A 25,410-nucleotide genomic window follows, 5' to 3' on the forward strand; every position below is an offset into this window, starting at 1 on the left:
GCCTAGAATGCTGGTGGATGCACAGTCTAAGGGAGTTCATCGAGACTCAAATTCCCTGGATTCCATAGTGTCGGTAGAATGTGCACGCATGGAGAAGTAAAATAAATACAGGGGTGCTAGTTTTGTGCAGTATCCAGTGTTCTAGTAAGAACAAAATACATATGCCTACATAGTATGAATTGTGAAATTTCAGTAATTCTGCGTACAAGCTAAATGTTCCTATGTTTGTATTTAAAACTGGTATTGCAGAATATAGAGTGGTAAATCTCATGCTAATGAGTTAAACTCAATTTTTCTTTACTTAGAGTGACAATAAATAGCAAATTAATGCTATTAATTAATAATAGTATAGTTAGTTATTAATTAATAATAAATCAATAAAATAGAATTAATGTCATTAATAATTAATAATAGCAAATTAATGCTATTAATTAAAACATCATGACAAGTGGAAAGAGGTACTACAGAAGAAAGGAGACCGCTTATATTTTAGTACCTTTAATGGCACTTTCCCCCTGCGTTTTGAACAAGGGGCTCTGCATTTTCATTTCGTACTGAGACTCACAAATTACATAGGCAGGCATGTTATGGAACATGGCAGTGAATAAGACATGCAATCCCTGTTCTGGAGCTAACGGTACTTCATAATGCCTAGAAGACTAGACTGTCTGTGCCTGGAATTGTTCAACATTTAGAGCAAAATTGAGTAAAGAGGCTAGATTACCCTCCAGGTCTGTCCAATCCGAAAATGACACTAGCCACAGGTTAAGACTAGACGGCTTTCCTGGTTTTTTCATATGATACAAGAGGTCTGAAAGTGGACAAATCAAGCCAGCTCATTCCTTTTTGTAACTACTGTGGGGGAAAAAAACCCCAAAATACCAAAACTAAACGAGTTTAAACTTTTATCTTAACATTCATTAATCATTCAGGGAACTAAGGGAGAAAACAAACAAAAAAACTCGCCGCTGGTATCTCTTGTGATATATTAACCAACCCCTGGGAGGCTGACACTTAGCTCTGAGTGAAAGAGTAGTTAACAAAAGTGCGAAGGGGAGAGGGGACCTGGATGTACTACGGGGTAACACTGGCTTCCAGTACAAAGGTTACACATTTTGAGTCTCGGTCAAAGCATGATCGTCTTACAAGTTAACGCAGAGGAGATTTCTGAAGGCAAAAGTAGACATAATATGACAAAACACACCTGGCACCGTACACACACGCACACCCCCCCACACACTCGAGATCAGATTTTGGGAAGTCAGAGGACAGCTCAACCAAGGCAAGACCACTGGAAGCAAAGCAGGTGGAGTGCCTGTTTCCTTGCAGTTCACAGTCATTCCGTTCACCTGACCCCACAATTTATTTCTTGTAGTTTGCCGAAACATTCTTGTCTACTCCACTTACCTAATCGGTGAGGGAAGCCTACACCTGAAACCCGATCTTGCCTCAGTCAACTCCGCCTCCTCTGGATCCGGGAGATCAGACCCCGCCCGCTCGAAATCGCTCCTCCTCTCACGGAGATCAAAATGGCGCCCCGCGGGTCGCCACTTCCCACCTCTCACTTTCTTCCTGGAGTCAAATTGTTATCGCGAGACTTCGGTCTCCCTATTAGCTGGGGCACGCAGCCCGCCCATCCTTTTCTCCAGCGCGGTAGTGGAGGTTGGTGGTTCTTAACTTGTTGGAGTGAGGGGGGGTTCCGGAGGTTGCTGAATGCGGACTTCCTAGGGAGGGGTGGCGGGTATCTGGTACGCAGCTGAGGCCCATGCCGAGCCGGCGCTGGTTGGTGCAAGCTGTCTGCCCTCTCGACGGGTAGGAAAGAGGACGGGGGCTTCCGGGCCTTCTGGGCGGGGGAGGGTTTCCTCTTGTAGCTTTTCCCAGGCCCCTGCGTGGCATATCGGGGTCCAGCCGCGAAAGTCAGTACCCGAGGGCGGAGGGCTCGTGGTTTTTGTGGACTTCGGGCCTAGTGGCTTTACTGCGGCCCACAGTACACGCTTATAGTATGGGCGTGGTCCGTTGTCTGGCATGTAGATGTTAAAGTGTGGTACATACAATACACATTTTCTGAATTAATAGGGTTTAAGTGCGAGGTAACCATTGCTGACGCCGTTCTTCTTGTACGAGGTTAGGCGCTTTCTGGAGACGCTCGCCCCAAAATCGCACAAAGTGCTGAAGGGGAATTGTTAGAGCCAGTGAAGGGCACTATTGCCATGTGCTCCTCCTCGCAGAATCTCGGAATAGGAAGCCACACTTACGTAGGAATGCTTTCTAGTTTCCGAAAAAGAGGTTTTGAGTCAACTTTAATTTTGATAATACGCTCTGATTTTTTTTTTTTTTTTAATCTCGGGTATACCATCAGTGCCATTGGATCCACTTGTTCAATTTCTTTTTGGGCAGTTATTTCGTGACTTATTTCTTAAGATTTTGCATTTTAGAAAACTACGATAAAACAACATGAAATTACCAGGAGTCCGTTGGATATTTTGCGAATCTGAGATCTCTGTGACCTTATTGGTTTCCTATGTTCGAAGTATATTGTTCTTGTAGGATTTCTTTTATCGTTGCTTATTTGTCATTGCCAAGAATGCTAAAGACTAAGAACAATATACAAATAGGAAGAATGATGGCATCCCCGATAAGGGAGATGGAAAAGTAAAATTAGACATTATCTTTTTTTAAAATTTTGTCCAAACTATTGTAATGTATCTAAGGAGATTACAACAGTGCTCTTTGTCTTTTTTTTTTTTTTAATTTGTAAGCCTTTCATCGAAAAGTTTGAGAATTCAGAACTTTTGTATTAATACCCATTAACAGCAAATTCCAGACCAGGAGTTTGGATAGAGGTAGTTAAGTCCTCCTGATTATTTTCCCGGGTATACTGAGGCCATACTCCGCCTTCTGGCTTTGTATGCAAAAGATTTTCATACTAGTTCCCAACTGATGTTGAAAAATGGCTTTTTGGCTGTTGTATGGCTAAGGGTAAAATTACATTTTTTAACTGTTGTGGAAAGCTGTGTGATACTTTCGTTGGAAATTACAATACTCTTCTGGAATCTAACATTGGATAGATTAAGGAGGCAAAACTGAAAGAGAACCTGTGAATAAAATCTCTAGATTTTAGGATTGACCTGAAATGACAGTTCCTACATGAAAATATTAAAAGCCTTGTATGTGATTTTGCCTTAATTTATGTGTAATTAATTTACATAATTGTCACAACGACATCAACATTTTCATTACTCTGATACTAGCTGTTTGCATTTATTCAGGGAAACAACATCACATTTACTGAATTTTGTATGGTCAGAAATCTGTTTAAATCAAAGGACAATTGACAACAAATTTGAGAGGGGCTTGGAAAACACATACCAGGAATGGATTCTATCAACTATGCAACGGCATCTGACTCAGCTGTGGAAATTGAGAATCAAAGGTAAGTGCTTTCTTTTTTTTAAATAACAATCACCAGATTTTTCTGGAAAAGAGACTAGATGGTAATTTTACTGTATTTGAATTACCGGGAAAGCATAAATCATTGTAGATAATGAGTGGTGGTAATGGTAATTTTCTTGCATTAGAACAGAAAAGGAAAACCTGGTTTGCACAGGCTTTTGAAGTTTTAACTACTTAGAATCGTGGGACACATCGTTAACTCAGGGAAACAGGAGTATATTCTCCGGGCCAAACTGCTATCTTCCTCATTAAATCATCCTCATTTTATAAGAAGAAAATGGATATCAGTAGGGAATCTTGTTTTAAAATCAACTTGTTCCTATATTCCACATTATCAGGGATGCTGGCTTATGTATATGATGAGAGGTATCTAGTCCTAATTGTTGTTGATCTCACTGGGAAAACAAATGAGCATTTCTAGTATACTGAATACATCTTTCCGCTAGGATACTCTTGTTTTATTTAGAGGAGGTTTTGTCTTAGTTTAGCCCCTAGCAGTGAACAAGCCTGCCTTTGTGGAACTTACATAAAGGAAGATGATTTTTTGGCTAAGTGCTATGGCACATGGCATTATGGGCCACTTGTGGAGAGTGGTAAGAGCTAAGTGATTGGCTAGTACTGAGCCCATCTTTTAAAAAATTACTTTGAACATGTTTTTCTGCTTTGATTTGTAAAAGAAAAGTATATTACTGGTAATAAACAGTAATATGAGGGTACAATTAATCTTTCCCTGTTTTCTAGTGATAACTCTTCCTCTGGTAGCAGCTTATTTAAAACTCAGTGTGTTCCTATCCCACCTAAAAGGAGGCAAAGAAACCCTATTAGAAAATTCGTTCACACACCTGAAAGTACTCAAGCAAGAGATTCATCTAGTGACTCATCTATAGAGCCAAGACCATTGACTTTAAAAGCTATTTTTGAAAGATTCAAAAAAAAGAAACGTAAAAAGAGGAAATACAAGCCAACGGGAAGATCAAGGGGAAGACCAAAAGGAAGGAGAAACACTAGAAGCTCACAAATAAATAAGAAACAATTTAAAGACAAAGGACCTGGCTTCCCATTTTTAGAATCAGAAAATGGAAGAAAACCATTACCTTGGAGAAAAATTTTAACCTTTGAGGTGAGTCTGTATATATGCTGATGCACATAGCTTAAAATGTTTGAAATGAGTTGTTGGTCGCTTTTAGAATTTAGATGTACCTGGATCATACAGTCTTCAACTTTTATAATACTTCTCTATACTGCTGCTTAAATGCCATCCCCCTCCTTCAGCTCAAAGTTCACTTGGACTTCTGGGTGGAATCTTGCACTGGTAACACTGGGTGAATGTACCTGTATATGAAGTGCTCTAAGGCTGATTTTATACCTTGATCTTATCCTGTCAGGGCTGTAAACACCATTCCTAAAACTCAAATGCCCAGTTGTTTTATAGTAACCGAAGTGAAACCCACACCTACCTTTCATGTTCAGTGGCTTTAGGATTTCATTTTGTTCAGATATTTCAATTTCTGACAGAATTACCAGACAAATAACGCCAGTACTTAGCAGTAGACTCTGAAATATTTGAGATAAGTGATTGCATAATTTGTAGTCACTTGTTCTAGAATCTGATTTATTGGAAAGGATTAATACTCATTAACCTCTTTATGTTTTAAGGTGATTAAAATAGTTCTCTGCATTAAAAAATGTCTTAAGTAATGCCCAAACGATACAAGATTTATGCTTGTTTTTCTTGGTACTAACTTTGATAACTTGCTAGGTAGAACAGTGAATTGATACACGTGATCTCCATATAGCAGAGTAGTTAAATCAAGATCACTAAGGACCTTGTTATGGGGATCCTTGTCATTTAGGAACATAGGCATTTGCTGAGTGGAAGAAATTCTTTTTAAGTCCTTGACTTAAAATATGGTGTTTTTGGTACATAGCAAGCAGTGGCAAGAGGATTTTTTAACTACCTTGAAAAACTGAAGTATGAATACCATCTCAAGGAATCCTTGAAACAAATGAATGTTGGTGAAGATTTAGAAAAAGAAGACTTTGATAGTCGTAGATACAGATACTTGGATGATGATGGATCTATCTCTCCTATTGAAGAGTCAGCGTAAGTTCTATCATGGATTGGAATAATTTTGGACATAGGTTTTATAAGATTAAGTGCTTTTAAATTTTAATGTTGCTCCATATGCTATCAATTTGTTTAGACTTTGATTTAATAGTGATGTGAACACAGATAAAATATTAATAGACTTAACTGGTATTGCTGTTTCAGTTGTATGTCATGACAGTATACTACTCATTGGGTTATAAAAGATTTGTCATCTGAGTGATACTTTTTTTTTAACTATTGGAGTATAATTGCTTTACAATGGTATGTTAGTTTCTGCTTTATAACAAAGTTGAATCAGTTATATATATACATTGAGTGATATGCTTTTAATATTGCAGAGCAGAGGAGGAGATTGCAACAAATCTTGAACATGATGAATGTGATATTAAATTGGTGGTAAGTGACAATTTTATCCCACTTCATTTTGGGAGGACAGCTGTTGACAAAGGGAGAATTTTATCCTGTTGTGTTACTATCTGTATTTAAGTTTTGAAAGGTTCAATGCCCTTGGTGCAGGAAATGCAAGAATAAAAATAAGAATTTTATGGATAATTGCTGAGAACATGAATTATCAATACTATATGAGTAAAAACAATACTATTGTAAGTTTTCATGTGTGGTGTTGCTACTAGGATATCAGATGAGAAAAGCAGCAGAAGTTAATTTGGATTTTTAACATCCAGATGTAGTATCCAGGTTATTTTAAGTAACCTAGAGTTTAGTTATATGTAATTACTAACGCGGTAAAGTTTCAGTTATTGCTTAGTATTGTTATTTCTTATGCAGGAGGATAATTATTTCATAATAAGTTCTGAAATACCAAAGAAGAATGTATATTTGGAACAAGAGGAATATACTGAAGAAGCTGCATTGCCTAAAAAGAGAGCATCAAAATCCAAAAAACACTGGACAGAGGACAGAATGGCCTGAAAATAGATAGGATTATGACTACCAGACAAGGTAAACAGAATAGAGAAAAAGGAACTTTATAGAAAGAAAAGATGATGAATGTGAATACATACGCCAGCCTTATGATAAAAAAGAACCTTGTAAGAAAATAAAAAGAATAAATTTATAAAACTCCTGAAGTAGTAATTATAAGAAAAATAATTAAAACAGTGAGATTATGTAGAAAAAACATTGAGGCTGTTACAGCAGATATATCACTTCCCCAAAAAATAAACGACATCCTACTGTTTTTGCATATGGTGGTGTATTTCTGGGTAAGAGAACTTAAAGGTGCCATTTGAGCTTTGAATCAAAGAAATAAGATTGTAATCCTGAAAAAATCTTAGTTGCAATAACCACTAATGATTGACAGCAATAACCACTAATGATATTCTCCTTAGAGTACCTGGCAACTCCATTTTTATTTTTTTCAGAGAAATTTAGTGTGAAATGCCTATTAATGTAATAAGAACTTAATATTTTCCTTTCCTATCTATAATCATTTTCATCACCACTGTATGTTCCAGATTATGCCACTTTATATACTTCATTTTACCATAGCACTTGTGTTTGTTTTTGTTTAATTTGTGGACAAAGACTTCTAGACAGGTGCACAAATAAATCCTCTTTTGCAACCCAGAGCTCATTGTTCAGTATGAGTTTTGATACAGATAAGAAGGAACATGATACCTAAGAGAGTCAAGTGATGGGGGTGTATTGATAAAGATTGCTTCCAGGACTATAGAGCTGATAATTTCCCTCATATCTTAAGCTTTTAAATTATCAGCTGTATTGATTTAGTACTCTAATTTTAACGTTGACATGAAACAAAGATGGCTTCTTTTTTTAGGCTTTTATCTTGATCAGAGTGTCTGGATAATTTAAAAAGGTATGTCTTATGCTTTAGGTGAGTTTGGGTACAATTTGTGTAAATGTGATAAATTGTCAGAATTTAAAACCTCCATAGGTTTCATTATTGAAAGGCATTTTTGCCAATTTTAAATTTCTGTTCATAATGTAATTTCAGAAAATGAATCTCAGGAGTGACATGCTTTATAGTGACATTGTGCCAGTTTCACTTCGCTTGAATGAAAGGGTCCCAGAACTATAAATTAGGCAGTTATAGTCAGAATCTTGGATATTCCTGCTTCAAGCATACACAACATATTTTTAATCTCCCCGCACCCCTATACAATATATATATTTTTTATTTGTACGTGGGCCTCTCACTGTTGTGGCCTCTCTCCCGTTGCAGAGCACAGGCTCCGGACGCGCAGGCTCAGCGGCCATGGTTCACGGGCCCAGCTGCTGGGCGGCATGTGGGATCTTCCCGGACCGGGGCACGAACCCATGTCCCCTGCATCGGCAGGCGGACTCTCAACCACTGCGCCACCAGGGAAGCCCTATACAATATTTTTTAAAAGTTTATTGAAGTATAGTTGATCTACAATATTAGTTTCTGCTGTGCAACAGAGACTCAGTTATACATACATTTCTATTATGATTTATCACAGGATATTGAATATAGTTCCCTGTGCTATGTAGTTAAGACCTTGTTTATCTGTACTTATGTATGTAAGTAGTTTGCATCTGCTAATCCCAGACTCCCAGTCCATCCTTCCCCCACATCCCCCTCCTTGGCAACCACAAGTCTGTTCTCTATGCCTGAGGCTGTTTGTTTCATAGATGTGTTCATTTGTGTGGTTTTAGATTCCACAAAGAAGTGATATCCTATGGTATTTGCATTTCTATTTTTGATTTACTTTGCTTAGTATGATAATCTCTAGGTCCATCCATGTTGCTGCAGATGGCACTATTTCATGCTTTTTTATGGCTGAGTACTAATCCATTGTGTGTGTGTGTACCACATCTTTATCCGAGTAATAATCCACTGTGTGTGTGTACGTGTACGTACGTACCACATCTTTATCCATCTCTTGATGGACATTTAGGTTGCTTCCATGTCCTGGTTACTGTAAACAGCATTGCAATGCATGTATCCTCTCAAACCATGTTTTTCTCTGGATATATGCCCAGGAGTGGGATTGCTAGATCATATGGTAGCTCTATTTTCAGTTTGAGGAACTGCCGTACTGTTCTCCTTACTGGCTGTACCAGTTTACATTCCCACCAACAGTGTAAGGGGGTGTTCCTTTTTCTCCAACACCCTCTCCAGCATGTATTTGTAGACTTTTTGATGATGGCCATTCTTACTGGTGTGAGGTAGTACTTCATTATATTTACATTTCTAATAATCAGTAATGATGAGCATTTTTTCATGTGCCTATGTGTATGCTTTCTTTGGAGAAATGTCTGTTTAGGTCTTCTGCCAATTTTTTGATTGGGTGGTTTTTTTGTTATTGAATTGTACTATCCATTATTTTTATTTTTATTTTTTTAAATTTTCTGGCCATGGTGCTACTCTTTATATACTTAATTATTACATGTGGACTGAACATGTTTACTAAACACGTCGTATGTTTTCAAGTTCTTCCTTCCCTTCAAATTTTGGTTTACCAAAATTTATGTTCTGCTATTAATTCACCCTCACGTGATGTGAAGAATCCCCAAATAACTTTTTTCTTGAAAAACTCATGGCCTAAATGAGATGAAATGTTGCTCCTAAAGATTATTTTATTTAATGTTATACATGTTAATATGCTGAATGATTTAATAATTATAATTTTGATTTAATCTGACCTTTGTTATTTAGATTTGCAAAAGGGATATATTTTTCATACACTTTGTTTGGCCAGTGCATTCTTTTATTTTTGGCTGCACCGAGTGGATTGCAGATCTTAGTTCCCAGACCAGGGATCGAACCCGTGCCACCTGCAGTGGAAGCATTGGAGTCCTAACCGCTGTACGCCAGGGAAGTCCCTACAGTGTTTGTAATGAATGCATAATCTAAAATGAGGTAGAAGATTTAAAAGTATAATGCTAGAAATGACTACACAGGACACAAACTTTCATGAATCTGAATGGTATAAAGTTTAATTAAATACACCCAATTTGTCTTCAACGATTCCCCAATGGTCAGAACATCAGCCACATTAACATTTTTCTGTATTTTTATAATTGATATCAACTAATGAGAAAATGCTTTATATAGTTCTTAAAATAAGGCAAAAATTCAGTTAAAGTAAAAATTTTGCAGTAATCTGGGAATTGCATAGGCAAAATACATTGCAGTAATGAAGTTCTTAAAATCAAGCTTAAATTTATATGTGGAACTCTTCCTTTGTTTGGTTCATGTATAATAGCTAATAAGTACTTTGCATATTTTTACCTGTTAATATAATGCTATCTTTTCTAAGCATTGTAAAAATACCTACCATGTGACGAATTCATAGGATGATTTCCTTAAATTTCTTAAAACATCCTTTGTGGTGTCTGTTACTGCACAGTTTTGAACTCATCTAAGAGACTGGAGCTCTTTCAAATAACTGTTCTCTTGTGGACTTGTTTATATTTTTTAAAAAGCAAGCAGTGGTTGAGGTCTATCCCGATGGGGCTTTTTCTGTAAACCTACATCGTTGGAAACGCCTCATAGATTAACTGTGTGGTTTCCTTTACTCATAGAACTACCTGTTAGATCTGTGGGAAAGAACTACAAGACAGAGCTGCCAAGTAAACTATGAAAAACCTAACGAACTTTTTATCTTAGGTATTGGCATATCCCAATGATCTGTACTGTTCTAGGGCGTGATGGCTTAGGTAAGTTTTAATCAGTGACAGTGTAATTTGTGTGGGGGTAGTGGGGGGACCATTCCAGTTCAGATGATGAATTTAACCGTTCAACTGCTGAATGATACAGACATGAACTAAAACTTAATTCTGATAGAGCTGAGTATGCTTAATATCTAAATATTTTAAGTTATATATTGAGGTTTTAATTTTTAATCACATGAGTAGGGTATCCATCTTTTATTTGATATTTTATTTGCAGGAGTGAATATGATTTGAACCTAATACATTTTTAGAGGTAAGTGGAATATTTAATTTCTATTCAAATTAAGGATTCAGAAGTTCTGAAAAGAATGTAAATTTTGAGTATAGCATTCCATTACTGTTGTGACTGCTAGTTAATTAGGTATAAAACAATTATCAGGATTTTGGCCAAAAATACTGCTGTAATATTTGTGTTTACAGAATTGGAAAAAAATGGAGAGACAGCACTGACACGTAAATATGTATAATCGGATAGTTTCCTATGTAAGTTCTATAGGTATAGAGAGGGTAAAGGTAGCAATGGCTAGGTTTATAGTTTAAAATGGAGTTACTGTAGTTGTCACATTGGAATAACAAACATGTTATAAGAACTTAAATTTTTAGAGATGTGTGAAGATATTTCTCAGATAGTAACATTACAAACTTGAGGTTGAGGGTTTTTTCTGGTTCAGTCACAATTGCACTGCATGGTATCTGCATTCAGCAGTTTGTTCCTGCTGAGTGTTCAAAGGACAGTGCAATATAAATTCAGTATTTGGCATCGTTGGTTTTCTTGGCTTTGTGCATGTTAGACCTGGTATTTCTACTGATACAGTATTCCTATAGTTTTTCATACTGTTCAGTTTGACAGTCTTCAGTAGTAACTAATACTATTTTTCTAGGGTGTCAAATTCAGAACCAGGCAGATCCATCTCCTGACCCTAAACATGTAAGGATTTCTATTTCTGTTGCTTCTAGTAGCTTTCCTTTCATTGATAGCATTGTTAGCATAACAGCAAAACTTCTACACAAGTGCAGAAGCCTTTTGCACAGTGTATATATAAGCTTGAGAGAAATGTTTATAAAGCCTCATACAGTTGAAAATGGGCACTGTTGTTCATGGTGCCCGTAAATTGTTAATGTGGCTACATTGAGAACACAGGTTTTGCTTCCATCACTGTAATTTCATTGCGGTGGTGACAATGAGACCTGCAACATTTTTTTTTTTGGCTAGGCTCATGAGTAAAAATTGGATATAACAAGGCTTTTCAGTATTAGAAAAGATGAAGGGATAAATAGCAACATACTTGCTATATTTAATTTCTAGGGTCCTAAAGTAAATCACTTGAGGAAATTGGATCCGAAAGATTACAGGTATGATTTTAATTTCATTTTTTCCCTTGTATTTAATGAAAAAGACTATGACGTTAAAAAGGCCATTAGTTGTTTTACTATTTACCAGTAACGTATGATGTCATGATGATGGGCAAAATGTTCAACTGCTCTGAATGGGCTGAATGAAAATAGCCTTTCTGAACATCCATCTTACATAAAGCTATGTTTTAAAACATGAAAGCTCTAAGATAAAAGTTGCCTGAAACATGCATGTTTGGAAACAATCAGCTAAATTTAGGTGTGAATGAAAATGGAACCTAATCAGTCCCAGTTGCCATTTACAATCTTTTTCTGTAGGTGGGGAATTTTGAAGTGTGTCCATATTTCATTGGAGATCAAAGAAGCCTAACTAAAAGAATTGTGGTAATTATTTTTATTTTACCACACCAAATTATTTGTCAGGCTTTAATGGTCATTACCAAGGCTTTTAGAATGCAGTTTCTCATTTGCTGTGGACATGACCATAAAAAAAGTTTCCCACTAGGTTTTATTTCTGCTACTTTGTAGCATTCAGCCTGTTGGGAACATTTTATTATTTACTTGTATTTCCATTGCCTAGGTCAGCACTGTTCCAGTATAAATAGAACACAAGCCATTTTTTTCTAATTAGATTTTACAATACTGATACATGGGTAGTGACTATATATTGAACAAGTGTGTGCCTAGATTGCTGGAGTTATTTAATCCTGGGCTTTTAGTTTATTACATTACAGGTTGCCTGGTTACTAAAGGAGGGGAGGCTGGCTTCCATGAGCACCTCTGAAAATGGACCCTTATCTTTATATTTGTTATACAGGGCTGACTCACATGATAACTTCTTTTTGAAAGGTATGTACACATTAAAGAAAATAATTTTATAGGTAATTTTATAGGTCATTTCAAAGAGGGCTGATGGGACCACATCCAGGAGCTCTTTACGCTGTGACCAAAGACTGAGTTCTCCACTGGATATAATAGTAACTTGATAGTGCTATGTTTTCCAGATGGAGATACAAGCTACTCATAACCATGATTAGTGATGTGGGAAAATAAAAATAAATTTAAATATCTTCCAACTTTAACCAATGTCTACTCTCTTCTTTAGGGCTATTTTATCTTGAAGATTTATGAGTTTGGAGGAACTAAGGTGATTGGCAGTGGAAAGAATCAGAACGTGTGAAATTCCTTAAAAATTTATTGACTTAAATAACTGTGTTACACATAATAAAAAAAACCCTTTTTGTGTGGGAAGTCAGCATATATTTTTGGCTCGAAGTTTCTCTAATGTTTTCTGTGGAGGGAATAATAACGTTTATCAGTTGTAGTTCTGATGTGCCTTAGACATGAAAAATTGGGGGGGGGGGGGGGGCAGTGGCTGCTCACCTTATGAAATTCTTTTGCCCTTGCTCTGTTTTGGGCATATGCGTCTTGCTTTGCTTTCTCTTCCTTTTGCTTTTTCACTTCAGGTAACTGATGGTATAATCTGCAAGAAATTTATATGGAATTAAAGACAGACACTTAAGCTATGTGAATTCATATATCTTCATATCCACATATATACCTTAGAGCCCTTTGGTGCATATGGGCTTGTGCAGTCTTTCTGTCTTCAGGAAGAGACACTCTAACCTTGTTCACACCCTTTAGGTGACTGACAAATGAACCTGAGCAGAGAACAAGTCATTTAATATATATGTAATGCCAGATTCTCTTTGAAAACTGATGTGGAGAGTATACCTGTGGGTTTCTCTTTTACTATTTTGGTTTGAGAACTTCCAGAGACACGAATTTTATTCCTTATTTCTTTCTGTCTCTGTGAGGATCTCTCCATAAATGCTTTTTTTCTTTTCATAAATGCTTCTTGTAAGCTCCCTGGAGTAGCTGTAAACTTTGAAAGGGTTTCTGTTTAAAAAAAAAAAAATTGAGGCTATATGTCAGCAATATACAAATGTGTGGGGTTTCTGCTCGAGTAGCGGGAACCCCACTGGCCCCTGGGCTCACTAATCTGATGCTCAGGGCATACATACCTGCACACACAGCTGGTTTCTCCACAGGATGTTCTGATGCAGCTGGACGATCTGAGTTTTGTGTTTCTGATAGAAGAGGCAGAAATTCACTCACCTAATTGTGAGAAAGTCACAGACTTTACCACTTTACCTCTTCACTGTACAGATTCAGCAAAGGTTCTAAACTTTACCCATTCTAAACCCTAGGTCTTTTGGAACTGCCTTTCTAGAAAGTTCAGTTGTCAGCTTGTCCACTGTGAGCACATTCATACACGATTCTAATGTAAGAAATGCCAATGTAGAAAGCTAAGTAAAACTATCCTTTTCTATTCCCTAATCCTCAACTATGGGTTGCTGTATAAAATGAGCGCTATGAAATTTACCTGAAAACAGCTCTTTGCCTCATTTTCTCTCTCTTCTTCTAGAGTTAAATTTGCAAAATCCATTTCAGCAATACTGATATCACTGTTGCTTATCAACGTAAGTTCTGGTTCTTCCATTATACCATGGCCACATTCTGTCTCCTGTACAGTAAAATTAAAAGGGAAACAGTATTCAAAAATCATAGCCTCAGAAACAGTCAGAATGTGAAAAATATGTACATTATGGAAGAAGAACAGGTTCTTCAACGAAAGATAATGGAGAAGACAAACTACTCCGTGGGTTACAGAGCCAAGTGCCTGCTGACTGGGGGCTGTGCAGAACTGCAGTGTGTGTACCCCCCCTACCTGAATGGCTGTTGGGCTGCAGCTGATTGCTGTATTGCTTCTGTTTTATGGTTTAGTTCTTTGGCTGCGAGGCGTGTGGGATCCTAGCTCCCTGACCAGAGATGGAACTCACACCCCCTGCACTGGAAGGCGAAGTCTCAACCACTGGACCACCAGGGAAGTCCCTAGACCACACCTTATTAAGGAAAAACCCTTTCAATACTGAACAAGAATTTACAAAAAAAAAAAAAAAATCCAAAAGCTGCCAAGTAAGCCACCTTATTTTTTGCTTATCTGTGGAGGGACAAATAGTACTAGAAGGTAAACTGAAACCAAGTAGATTAATCCAGTGCAGCACACAATGAAGTTCAACACTTATGTGCTGAAGCATAGGCTGAGCCGCCATTTTTCAGGAAAGCTGGAGAAAAGAAATGCGAACTGGGAAGATCTGTAAAATTCAGAGGAAGGTCAAATTTTAAAAATTTGCTTTCTCATTTCATTGGAGATTTCCAATGATTATGAGATTGACTATATCTCATATAGTAGCTCTGTTGCATCTCTTGCAATTTTGTTTAAAAAGTTTGAAAATGAAACCAAAAGTCACACAACACAGATTTCACTTACCCAGATTGGAATAGAGTTCTGTAATGAAAACGATCCAGAACTTACAAAGAGCTCTGACTGTGCTTGTTGAGTTTGGTTTCCTATGATTGTTGGAGTTTCTGCAGTAGTTGAATCCTCAAGACATTTTTCATTCTGAACAGTGACTGAATATGGTGTCTGAATTGAAGTTCTTACGCATAATTGTGGATTTATATTTAAAATGCCACAGGTTTCTTTATCATCAGTGAGCCCTTGCCCTTGTGACACTGTACCAACTCCTCTTTCCGATAGTTCTTCAAAGCCCAGTCTTTCTTTTATTGAGCACTCACTAGAGGCAGAACCACATGGAGTGCTATGCTGTAGATTTAACTGATGAAATACATTAGCCTCACCAGATGAACTGAAGACTGAACTTTGCAAATTTCCTTCAGAGAGCTGGAAATGAACACTTTTTTGCTTGTTCTGTAATATTTCATTCTGTTCAGAGGAAGAGTATTGATTTTCCACCCCTTGGGAAGAATCTCTTGCTTCAATACTGCTAAAAATACTTGGTAAGTCAGCATGCTGGCTTCCTTCTTGTGAAGAAAATTCTGGCAGAAGTTGTTGAAAACATTGTTCAGACCCTATAAGAAATCAGTTGATCATAATTATATGTTGTAAAAACTTCGATAGAGATACAGTCTCTCATAGTTGCTGAGAACATTGCAAATAATAAAGTCAGGTTACTTAAAATTTTAGGAATGAAAACTGATAGACGTGAATAGAAAGTTAAAGGATGTCACAGCGATTTTCGAATAACTACTGCTCACACCATGTATTTTCTCCTATAATAGTTAACAAAGGAACTATGACTATTAAACACGAGGGCTTTCCCCCCCATAACAGAATACTGACTTTATAACAGAAAGACTTAAACATGCATGTGCATCTCATATATGTTGTGATGTGTGCATATATATAAAATTTGTATAAAAAGTTTTAGAAAGATACTTAAACTGATAACTGTAAGTGTTGAGGTAGGGAAGTTGAGCAAGAGGCAGCACTTTTTATTTTATCAAAATAAAATGCAAACACCATATATTACTTCTGTTATTTAAATAAATATACAGAGAAACTGGTGAGGAGTGGAGACAAACCAAGAGCTACTAGGTACAATTTCCAAGGAAAATTGGTATAAATAAACATGAAAAACTACTGAGCTTTATTTAACTTTTTTGAACTTCTACATACCTTCAGTAACATTTTCTGTAGCAAAACTCTGAGCTTCCTCACGAGCCCAGCTAGGGTCAGGCTGCTGGTTCACGCTGGTGTTAAGAGAAGAATGCAGGCTGGTCCTCAGTGCTGTAAAAGAAGCTGTACTTTTGGGTGACAGACTAGAACGGAGGCTTTCACAGGAGGAATGCGACCTCTGATGGAAGACAACCGGGAAAGGCTGAAATATTAGTATTTACTATGTTGAATCAATCTTTTATGTTTCTTTGATATTATTCTTCCTTAATTACCACTTTACTACCACATAAACCACTTGCTTATTCAAACCCAATTCTTTCACTTTAGTAAATATGAAACAGACTTTTTGTTTAGAAAACAAATTGTGAATTAACAAGACAGTTCAGAATATGTTCAGAATGTATCATTTTCTGATAAGCAGGAACTATGCAGAGCTGCCTGGAAATAGAAAGACCCAGGTTTGAATCTTAGCTCCTTTATTGTATAGGAAGAGACTTTAAATTTTGCAGAATTCTGTTTACCTGACTGTTTAAGACTGAATTCCATTAAAGTAACCCCACCCGAAACCCTGAAGACAAGTTTTTTTTTTTTTTTTTTGCGGGCCTCTCACTGTTGTGGCCTCTCCCGTGGTGGATGGAGCACAGGCTCCGGACACGCAGGCTCAGCGGCCATGGCTCACGGGCCCAGCCACTCCGCGGCACGTGGGATCCTCCGGGACCGGGGCGCGAACCCGTGTCCCCTGCATCGGCAGGTGGACTCTCAACCACTGTGCCAGCAGGGAAGCCCGACAAGTTTTTATGGGTCATCATAGCTGGAGATAAAACTATTGGGACAAAATTCTAACGCACCTGTTTTCAATCTTGGTTCCGCATTATAATCACTGTATCTGACCATTCCTAGGGATTCTAATTGGTCTGAGGTACAGTCTGGGCACTGGTATCTAAAAGCTTACCAGATGATTTTAATTGGCAGCCAAGGCTAAGAAGCATTGTTCTGTTCTAACAGAAGAAAAGACAGTTTTTGGAAATTCACTGCAAAGAAGCATCTACTTTATTATACCTGGTAAAAGTCTTTGCTGTCTTGAGAAATCCCAGAGAAAGATGACGAATCAAAATCTGGATGTGGTTCTAAGGGTTTAAACAGCTGACGATGCAAATTTGGAAAACTGTGCTCCAGTTCTGGAAAGTCGAAGTCAACTGTTGGAATTTTAAGGAAAAAGGACACTTATTTTAAAAATGAAGCCTAGAAAAGTAGTACTAAGAACATACTCATAAAGGTTATTTTAAGATAACTCCAATTCAACAAAATTACTTGCATTTTTTTCATTACCAGCAGGTGCTTTCAAATTAAGTCCTGCCGTTATCTCTCATGTACAAAAGGGGCAGGTGGTGGCAGTGGTTTGACCAGAACCTTTGACAAATGCAAGTTTCCATTTCTACTAGCCTCAAGGTCTTTATGGGGTTAGTTAGGAGTAAGATGCCATCATGGTCACTGCTTTGTTACAGTAAGCTTTGTTATTCTCAATTAGTTCATTTCAGGATCAATGATTTGAAAAAAAGAAGAAAAGCTCACTGTACCGAGTGTTGCCACAGGCCAGACACTGCACTTTATGTGCATTATCCCAAACACCCCTCCTTCCACTGGAGACAAAAGAGTAAGCTGCCTGTGGTTTCACAGTTAGGAAACGGTCAAGAGGTCTGATTTCTGAGTTCTTGTGCTCAGTATTGGCAATACTGAGCTACTGTAGTTAACTTTGCAAAGGTGAAGGAAGATCTGCTCATCTCTTCTACACTGTCTCAGTCAGTCTGTTTCCAAAGCCCCTCTCTCACTAAGTGCCCTCCTCAGCGTTTTCCATGTTATAACTGCTATAGCAAGCCATCAAAACACAAAGCTCAATCACTGCTTTCAACTAAAAAGGATGAAAGGTTAAAAGTTAAAAACACTTAGTTTACATGAAAGTATTTGTTCACAAATAATTTTACCCCGCAAGTCTGTTTTTTCAGTCATCAAAATTGCTTCATTTATGTACTTGTCTATCATCTGCTGAATGTGTGTCTGACCAGATGTCAATGTTTCCAATGCAGGTAAAAGAGGTTTAAGGGCGTCCTGAGGGTCCTGTCTTTGATAAATAACTTGTGTTGAAGGAACTACAGAACTTAAAACATTTGTTTCCTCTTCTTTACTGGTGGGAGATTCTTGTTCCCTCTGGTCCACAAGCTCTGAAAACGACTCTGAAAATTGGGTTTAATGAAAATATTTAGTGTCTGGGTACTTCCTTTGAGACAGATTTTAGCAGAGAGGCATAGCAATACACATCGACAAGGAATCAGTGCAGCCAAGAAATGTGCTCCGTAGATTCCCACCAACATTAGCAGACCCTCCTCAACGTGCTACTGGAGATCGGCAGAGTGTCTCTGCGTCTGCAGCCCCGTGACTTCAATCACGATTAGAATGTCACACTGTCCAATATTCTAAAGGCATGATTACTTTTGAGATTTAAAGAACAATCCCTCTCAGCACCTTGTGAAAAGCAATGTTGGCTCTCACCGCTGTATTGCAGTGCAACTGGTGCTTCTCTTTCAATTTATTTATAAACATTCTGATATTCTTACCTGTAAGACTCAAATCTGTGTTTTCATAACTTAAAAAGCTCCCAGTAGAAACAGTTATTGAAGATAATGGCTCACGATAAATTTCTTGTGTTTCAGCCTAAAAATTAAGGAGAACATTAGGCCACAATGTAGGAAGTAATATCTAGAAAAAACCCAAATCACCAACATTAGCAGTTATTTATTCTGAGCTCAGATCAAGTGTAGAAACCTTCATAGTTATAAAGGTCTGTAGTAAAACCTTTTCATCATTGCTCAGAACTGATCAGCCTTTCACACACACACCCCCAGCCCACTCTCACTCCCACATCAATAAGTCCTCAGTTATCCACTGTCACCTTTACACACACACACACACACAAACACCCCTTATTGTTTTAAATTATTCTTTTGCTTCTCAGAACTATAGAGATCATGCATCAGGTAGACTAAGAGGTCTTCTGATGCTCAGATTTGGCTGTTTTCATCACTGATCCACTCCAGTAAGAGCAGATCTCAGAGAACATGGACTTTAATATTCCACAACTTCTGTAAACTAAAAAGACAATATGAAGCCAAGCAACTCTAACAATGCAGTACACATCAAGACATGACTAACCTTATCATCTGGCTTCACATTTGGACCCAGGTACGTATGGTCTTCTTCCTCCGCAGCGTAACTTAATACTGCATGACTCTCAACCACAGCCTCACTGACCTTGACTAAAATGAGGAAGGAGGGGGAAGGTCTGGATTATGACAAATCAAATTTTTAGCACCAGAGGGCATAATTTCCTGCTTTCCTACAATTTTCTTTCATATTTTGCTTTGTAGAGTTGCCTTATCTTAGACCAAAAAGAAAAAAAAAGAACTCATGTTATTATTCATTAAAAGCATTTAGGACTTTCCTGGTGGCGCAGTGGTTAAGAATCCACCTGCCAATGCAGGGGACATGGGTTCGAGCCCTGGTCCGGGAAGATCCCACATGCCTCAGAGCAACTAAGCCCATGTGCCACAACTACTGAGCCTGCGCTCTAGAGCCCATGAACCACAACTACTGAAGTCCGTGCGCCTAGAGCCCGTGCTCTGCAACAAGAGAAACCACCGTGATGAGAAGCCCGCACACTGCAACGAAGAGTAGCCCCCACTCGCCGCAACTAGAGAAAGCCCGCGCGCAGCAATGAAGACCCAATGCAGCCAAAAATAAACAAATTAACTAACTAAAAAAAAATTTATAGTTAGCACAATATAATTTTTCATGGAAAACTGTAGTTGTCATTATTATTCTATGAATAAAACCCTTTAGAAAAGAGCCAGGATAATGGGAAACGCTTTTGTCATTAATTTTAACTGAAGAAGGAAGAATATTCAATTATAAGTACAGTGTGATCTCAAAGGTGAGACAAATGCACATAAAAAAGACAAAAACACCAAGTGCAACCAGTGGTTGCTTGAGAATGGTAGGACAAGGAGGAACTCTGCTTCTTTATAACTTGCAGTGCTAAAATCACAATGAGCATACACTGCTTTTATTATGAATTATCATTCCTAATTACACTTGACATATTAAAAATACATAAAAATTACACTTTCTGTCTCACTATTAGTAATCTGGGTATTCTGAGTTAGTTTTTCTCTTACTCCCAATAGTCAACATTTGTGAGAAAGCCGGCCAAGGCATATGGTCATCTGTGGCTCTGAAATAGAATAAAATTAAAACGGCTCTGCCAAATATAAACTAAAATTTCTGTCTCATTATCCCCATGATATTATTAAAAGAGATCATGAACATTAAAAGTATGTTTCTTAGATGTTTGTGTAAGAAATATTTTCTAAGAGGTAACCCAGGACACATACACATGCACACATATGTATCTGTATATGTGTGTAGATACATTTATTTATTCATAAAATGATATCTATATTATGGATAATAAAGTAAAAACAGCAAATATCAAATATTATATTTAAATATAATTTGTTTTTAAATACAATTTTTTACCCTCTCCTAGTTCAATTAAAAATATATTACTGCGATACAACTGATTTAACCATTAAACTGTTTTTTTTTTTTTTTTTGCGGTATGCGGGCCTCTCACTGTTGTGGCCTCTCCCATTGTGGAGCACAGGCTCTGGATGCGCAGGCTCAGCGGCCATGGCTCACGGGCCCAGCCGCTCTGCGGCATGTGGGATCTTCCCAGACCGGGGCACGAACCCGTGTCCCCTGCATCGGCAGGTGGACTCTCAACCACTGCGCCACCAGGGAAGCCCTCAACTGTTATTTGGTTGCTTCTTTACACACTAAAATTTTAAGTGAAGAAAGTAAGAGATGGTGAAACTTTATAGTGAGTTTTTATTTTTTCTTAAGCAGCTCATTTCAAAAGCTAGTTGTGAGATGAGAAATTACGGGTTTACCATTTCGTAATCACAGTCCTATAACTGTTATTATCTGTAACAAACCAAAGAAGATTCCCCCAGAGGAGGGTGACCAGGAGGTGACCAGTAGCACTTGGGTAGTGATAAGAATTGAAAAATAAAAATAAGGGAAAGAAGCAAGGTCAGAGTTAAATAAACTTCAGTGAAACTGCAGTTTTGTGAAGGTGTTAAATGAGGGGAGAAAAGTCTGAACATGTCTGAACATAGACAAAACCATGAATACCGTCCAAACCACTAAAACGACCTATCGAAGGGCTTCCCTGGTGGCGCAGTGGTTGAGAGTCCGCCTGCCGATGCAGGGGACACGGGTTCGTGCCCCGGTCCGGGAAGATACCACATGCTGCGGAGCGGCTGGGCCCGTGAGCCATGGCCGCTGAGCCTGCGCGTCCGGAGCCTGTGCTCCGCAACTGGAGAGGCCACAACAGTGAGAGGCCCGTGTACCGGAAAAAAAAAAAAAAAAAAGACCTATCATCTCCTTATCCTGGCTAACATGAGTGACTGCTGCTTAATCAAGTACAGCTTTACTTAGCCTAACTCCATTATTCCTACCTCCTAGGGAAGAAGTTTGTAGGTATCCAATAACAGGATCACCCTGGCTTCCTGATAATATCCAATACTAACAAGCAAAGCCCTATTTCAAAATACTTAAACCCTCCTCAAAATCACCTAATAAAGCCCAAATCTTACAGTAAGTCCCTTCTAATACCCTCTCACTAATTCATTGGCCTCATGGTTCCCCACGGTGTGCATTCTCCCTCACTACAAGTCAAAGCACCCAGCTTTCTTCAATTACATGTGTGTTCTTGGTAGTCTTTGGCTAGAGGACATTGACAGGTAGAATAAAACGGAATGCAAGTATTCACTGGCTAAATCTAAAAAAATGGTAATGGTTTTTATTTTAAAATGTCAAAAACTACAATTCATTGGAAATTATATTTTGTAGTTATTTCAATCTCCAATTAAAAAAGGAGAAGCTAAAGTCAATTTTTCTATAAACCCTCAAAAAGAAAATAGGTCTTGCTCATCTCTCACTGTATTAAACTCTAGATACAACTAAGGTAACAATTATCCAAGTATATTTGACAGCTAAAATAAAAAGAAATCTGGTTAGAAAAGGCAACTACTTAAAAGGTGCTTTAGAACTAATGAAGCAGTACTGGAACTATGCTTTGCAGGGTCAATATTATACATATAAAATAGCTTGTTATAAATATGCAAATTCAAAAGCGAGAAAATTAACATCAGTTGTCTCTGGGTGGCAGAATTAAGTGATTTAAAGTTTTTTCCTTGTAATTTGTTCCTTAATACTTTCCAAATATTTAATACTAAACATAAAACAGCTCGTTTAGAATGCCACAGATAGAATTTTTAAAAGATAATACTCAGTAGTATTTAATTAAATGTGGATTGTTACAAATAGGCTTAAACACAAAATGTGTAGAGTTTGCCAACTGTAAAAACCTCATACCCTTACATACCTCCTACTAACATTTACTTATTTAGTGAAACAATTTAAAAGTGTAATTAATTATTCTCTAAATAAACTTCACTTCCCTCATTCAACTTTTTGTGTACAGAAATAATATAGGCTTCTTATGGAAAAAAAATTTCACAGTATATAAACATGAAATAGAAGTGTGAAACCCAACCTCCAACAAAGATTAACCCATACCTAAACTTTGGTGATTCTTATTCCAGACAGTTTTCAAATGCATGAACACAGACTTTTCTCCCCTCATTTTTAACACCTTCACAAAACTGCAGTTTCACTGAAGTTATTTACCATTTTTCGTTACAAATAACACTACAATAACTATCTTTTGTCCACATATTCTTATGCACAGCAATTCCAGTTTCAACTTCTTTCTCTCTCACCTGCTTTATCAGAGTCATCACCACAGATGCTCTCTTGGGCAACTGGGTGAAGATGGCCAAATGGATCACAGTCCAGGGGGCTCCCAAGAAAACTCTGTTCTCGGCTTACTGAGACCCTCAGTGGGTCTCTGTCTTGGTAAAAGTCTGGTTTACCTGGGAGGGAAAAAAAATTGACTCACTGGATTTCCACTTACATTTCTAGTTAAAACTAAAATGGCAATTTAGATTATGGGTAAAAACCTAAACTCTTAAAGACTTAATCAGTGTAGCAAGAAAATAGTAACTGCTTGACTTTCACACAGCCTTTAATTATTTCACTTCAATTTTACTAAGTTTTTAACGAAACTCCTACTTCCTAATGATAGAAAATGCTTCAGTACTGACTAATCACAGGAAAAATGCCTGGAAAAATTATTAACCATTAAGTTTTATAAGGAATAATATGCATTCATAACATAAAAGTTCAAAAACAGCTACAGCTAATCTGTGGTATTAGAGATCAAGATAGGGGTTTACCCTGGGGAGAAGAGGAGGAAGAGTAATTGCAAGAGTACGAGGGAAGAGTTTATGGAGTTCTCTAACATTCCAGTTCCTGACCTGGATGGTGTTTACCTGAGGGTGATTATCAAAGTAATAATCACTGAAATAAACACTTGTGACTGAAATAAACACTCATGAAACAAACAAAGGAGTGGGAGACACTCAGAAGTAGAAGCTAATTTACTGTGCAGAACCCCAGAAAAACTTGGGAATTAAAGGCAAGAGGTATTACAAAAGGAAGGTGTGAATCAGGGAACTGAAAACAGGAGAATGTTTAAAAACATGTACATGGAAAAGATCCCTCCCATCACCTGAGATTCCTATCTCTCAACATCATCCCCAGAGAAGACTAAAGGTTTATCCTCTAGAGAAACTGAATCCTATACACTCTGCAATCAAATTTATAGCAGACTCTCAAACTGGTAAAGTGTCAAAGGATTACCTTTCTAAGGGGAAAGGTGCAGTAGTTGACAGGATTTGAACCTGTGTGGGGAAACCCAAATGGATTTCTAGTCTATCGTCTTAACCACTTGGCCACAACTACATGAATCCAATACACTCTGAATTTAGGGGGATCAGGCACTGAAAGGGGCAAGGGTGGAGGGAAGAAAAAGAATGCCATAAGGAAATCAGAGGTATTAAAAGAAAGTTTGCACCCTCGACTCAGATCCCCCCAGGTCTGGCTCCATAAGAGCAACAACCAGGCTTGTATCAAACTTGGAGGATCTTTCTTTGAAGAAACTAAACTGTAAATTGCTCAGGGAAAAGAACCACAGATACTAAGCTGAGGGTCCTCAAGGAAAAGCCACGTTTTCCAGTGAAATCCAGAAGTAAATAAGGTCCCCACCTATAGAACTTCCAATTAGCCATTCAGTGTTCCGCTCAAATATGCAAGATATTAGAGAAAAGCCTCTAAAATTTCAGACAGAAAAAAAAAAGGAAGAACCCAGACAAACAGAGAAAATACAGCACCCCAAACAAACAAAAACCTATAAATATTCAAAGTAGGCAGTATTTTGCATCCATGAAACAAGACCAGGATGCTACAAAAAGAAAATACCAGAAAGGAGGGCAAGCTTTTAGAAGCTATACTTTGAGAGCCAAATAAAACTTCCTAAGAAATGTTAGAAGAAAAAGCTGAGAAAATTCTCCCAGAAAGTAAAGCCTAAAGAAATAAGACTATAGGGAACAAATAAGACTACAGGGACTTCCCTAGTGGTCCAGTGGGTAGGACTCCATGCTCCCAATGCAGGGGGTCTGGGTTAGATCTCTGATCAGGGAACTAGATCCTGCATGCATGCCACAACTAAGAGTTCGCATGCTGCAACTAAGGAGTCCACATGCCACAACTAAAAAAAAAAGATTAAGACCCGGCGAAGCCAAAAAAAAAAAAAAGTAGAATACAGAGAAGAAAATTGGAATATTATAGCTCAGTGTTTCTCAATATTAACTTTATTATCACCCACCTAAGGAGCCCTTTCAAGACTTTTTTCCTAATTGCCTCCTAACTCCATGAAACTTAGTAACTATATATACTGTATATCTTTTCTTTTTTAATACTGTATATCTTTTTATGTACATTTGTGCTTTGGTACATAAAGAGTAAGACTTTTTCATCTCCCTGAGAAGCAATTTTCATCCCTTTTGGGGACAATAACAACCTTAAGAATGTATCATCCAATATCGCACTAAAAGATGTTCTCACAAACAGAGAAAATGATGTGATCTCAAATTATTTTAGCAGTGTTTAATATTTGGCTTAATTTTTGCTAAAATCCATTGCCAACTACAGAAGTAAATACAAGAAGAAACATCTAGGAGACTTGAAAAGT

At 37.6% G+C, this 25,410-nt stretch overlaps 3 protein-coding genes, 1 long non-coding RNA gene and 11 other non-coding genes across 20 annotated transcripts in view; 10 read left to right on the plus strand and 5 right to left on the minus strand.

The window, feature by feature from the left end:
* Positions 1-1,657, minus strand: part of CUNH11orf54 (chromosome unknown C11orf54 homolog) — a 26,536-nt gene extending 24,879 nt beyond the window's left edge. The window contains exon 1 of the mRNA XM_029209632.1: positions 1,408-1,657. The gene's annotated coding sequence lies outside the window, so the exon portion shown is untranslated. The remainder of the gene's footprint in view (positions 1-1,407) is intronic.
* TAF1D (TATA-box binding protein associated factor, RNA polymerase I subunit D) lies at positions 1,652-6,790 on the plus strand. The gene is given in 7 exon segments (XM_029209634.1): positions 1,652-1,812; positions 3,270-3,433; positions 4,195-4,573; positions 5,382-5,557; positions 5,902-5,959; positions 6,350-6,463; positions 6,466-6,790. Coding segments are annotated over 6 exon segments (876 nt in total). The 5' UTR covers positions 1,652-1,812; positions 3,270-3,374; the 3' UTR covers positions 6,556-6,790.
* A 280-nt stretch (positions 6,791-7,070) lies between these two features.
* LOC114887845 lies at positions 7,071-7,197 on the plus strand. Its single transcript, XR_003791609.1, has one exon. It is a non-coding gene; the product is annotated as a small nucleolar RNA SNORA40 (small nucleolar RNA).
* A 1,579-nt stretch (positions 7,198-8,776) lies between these two features.
* Positions 8,777-12,847, plus strand: LOC114887781. Its single transcript, XR_003791582.1, has 6 exons — positions 8,777-10,228; positions 10,461-10,496; positions 11,125-11,171; positions 11,550-11,596; positions 12,414-12,445; positions 12,702-12,847. It is a non-coding gene; the product is annotated as an uncharacterized LOC114887781 (long non-coding RNA).
* LOC114887839 lies at positions 10,004-10,134 on the plus strand. The gene has a single exon (XR_003791603.1). It is a non-coding gene; the product is annotated as a small nucleolar RNA SNORA18 (small nucleolar RNA).
* Positions 10,286-10,357, plus strand: LOC114887852. Its single transcript, XR_003791616.1, has one exon. It is a non-coding gene; the product is annotated as a small nucleolar RNA SNORD5 (small nucleolar RNA).
* LOC114887830 lies at positions 10,922-11,059 on the plus strand. The gene has a single exon (XR_003791594.1). It is a non-coding gene; the product is annotated as a small nucleolar RNA SNORA8 (small nucleolar RNA).
* LOC114887834 lies at positions 11,308-11,442 on the plus strand. Its single transcript, XR_003791598.1, has one exon. It is a non-coding gene; the product is annotated as a small nucleolar RNA SNORA1 (small nucleolar RNA).
* On the plus strand, positions 11,692-11,764 carry LOC114887828. Its single transcript, XR_003791593.1, has one exon. It is a non-coding gene; the product is annotated as a small nucleolar RNA Z40 (small nucleolar RNA).
* LOC114887838 lies at positions 12,027-12,147 on the plus strand. Its single transcript, XR_003791602.1, has one exon. It is a non-coding gene; the product is annotated as a small nucleolar RNA SNORA32 (small nucleolar RNA).
* LOC114887833 lies at positions 12,488-12,614 on the plus strand. The gene has a single exon (XR_003791597.1). It is a non-coding gene; the product is annotated as a small nucleolar RNA SNORA25 (small nucleolar RNA).
* Positions 12,774-25,410, minus strand: part of CEP295 (centrosomal protein 295) — a 48,370-nt gene continuing 35,733 nt past the window's right edge. For 3 of the 6 annotated variants that reach the window (XM_029209635.1, XM_029209636.1, XM_029209637.1), the window contains 13 exons: positions 23,039-23,191; positions 19,347-19,450; positions 18,752-18,848; positions 18,122-18,370; positions 17,199-17,335; positions 16,140-16,341; positions 14,931-15,532; positions 13,983-14,123; positions 13,621-13,714; positions 13,331-13,495; positions 13,158-13,257; positions 12,980-13,079; positions 12,774-12,887 (listed from right to left, as the gene is read on the minus strand). In XM_029209635.1, coding sequence (XP_029065468.1) covers positions 12,849-12,887; positions 12,980-13,079; positions 13,158-13,257; positions 13,331-13,495; positions 13,621-13,714; positions 13,983-14,123; positions 14,931-15,532; positions 16,140-16,341; positions 17,199-17,335; positions 18,122-18,370; positions 18,752-18,848; positions 19,347-19,450; positions 23,039-23,191 — 2,183 coding nt within the window. In that variant the 3' untranslated portion in view covers positions 12,774-12,848. Of the gene's footprint in view, positions 12,888-12,979; positions 13,080-13,157; positions 13,496-13,620; positions 13,715-13,982; positions 14,124-14,930; positions 15,533-16,139; positions 16,342-17,198; positions 17,336-18,121; positions 18,371-18,751; positions 18,849-19,346; positions 19,451-23,038; positions 23,192-25,410 lie in introns of those variants that run through there. The other 3 variants (XM_029209639.1, XR_003791581.1, XR_003791580.1) reach the window with 3 other exon arrangements.
* On the minus strand, positions 18,936-19,005 carry LOC114887842. The gene has a single exon (XR_003791606.1). It is a non-coding gene; the product is annotated as a small nucleolar RNA U2-30 (small nucleolar RNA).
* On the minus strand, positions 19,144-19,223 carry LOC114887843. Its single transcript, XR_003791607.1, has one exon. It is a non-coding gene; the product is annotated as a small nucleolar RNA U2-19 (small nucleolar RNA).
* TRNAS-AGA lies at positions 24,041-24,122 on the minus strand. Its single transcript has one exon. It is a non-coding gene; the product is annotated as a tRNA-Ser (tRNA).

This window comes from Monodon monoceros, unplaced genomic scaffold (assembly GCF_005190385.1).
Source record: "Monodon monoceros isolate NGI ecotype Baffin Bay Population unplaced genomic scaffold, NGI_Narwhal_1 Super_Scaffold_7, whole genome shotgun sequence".
Lineage (NCBI taxonomy): Eukaryota > Metazoa > Chordata > Mammalia > Artiodactyla > Monodontidae > Monodon > Monodon monoceros.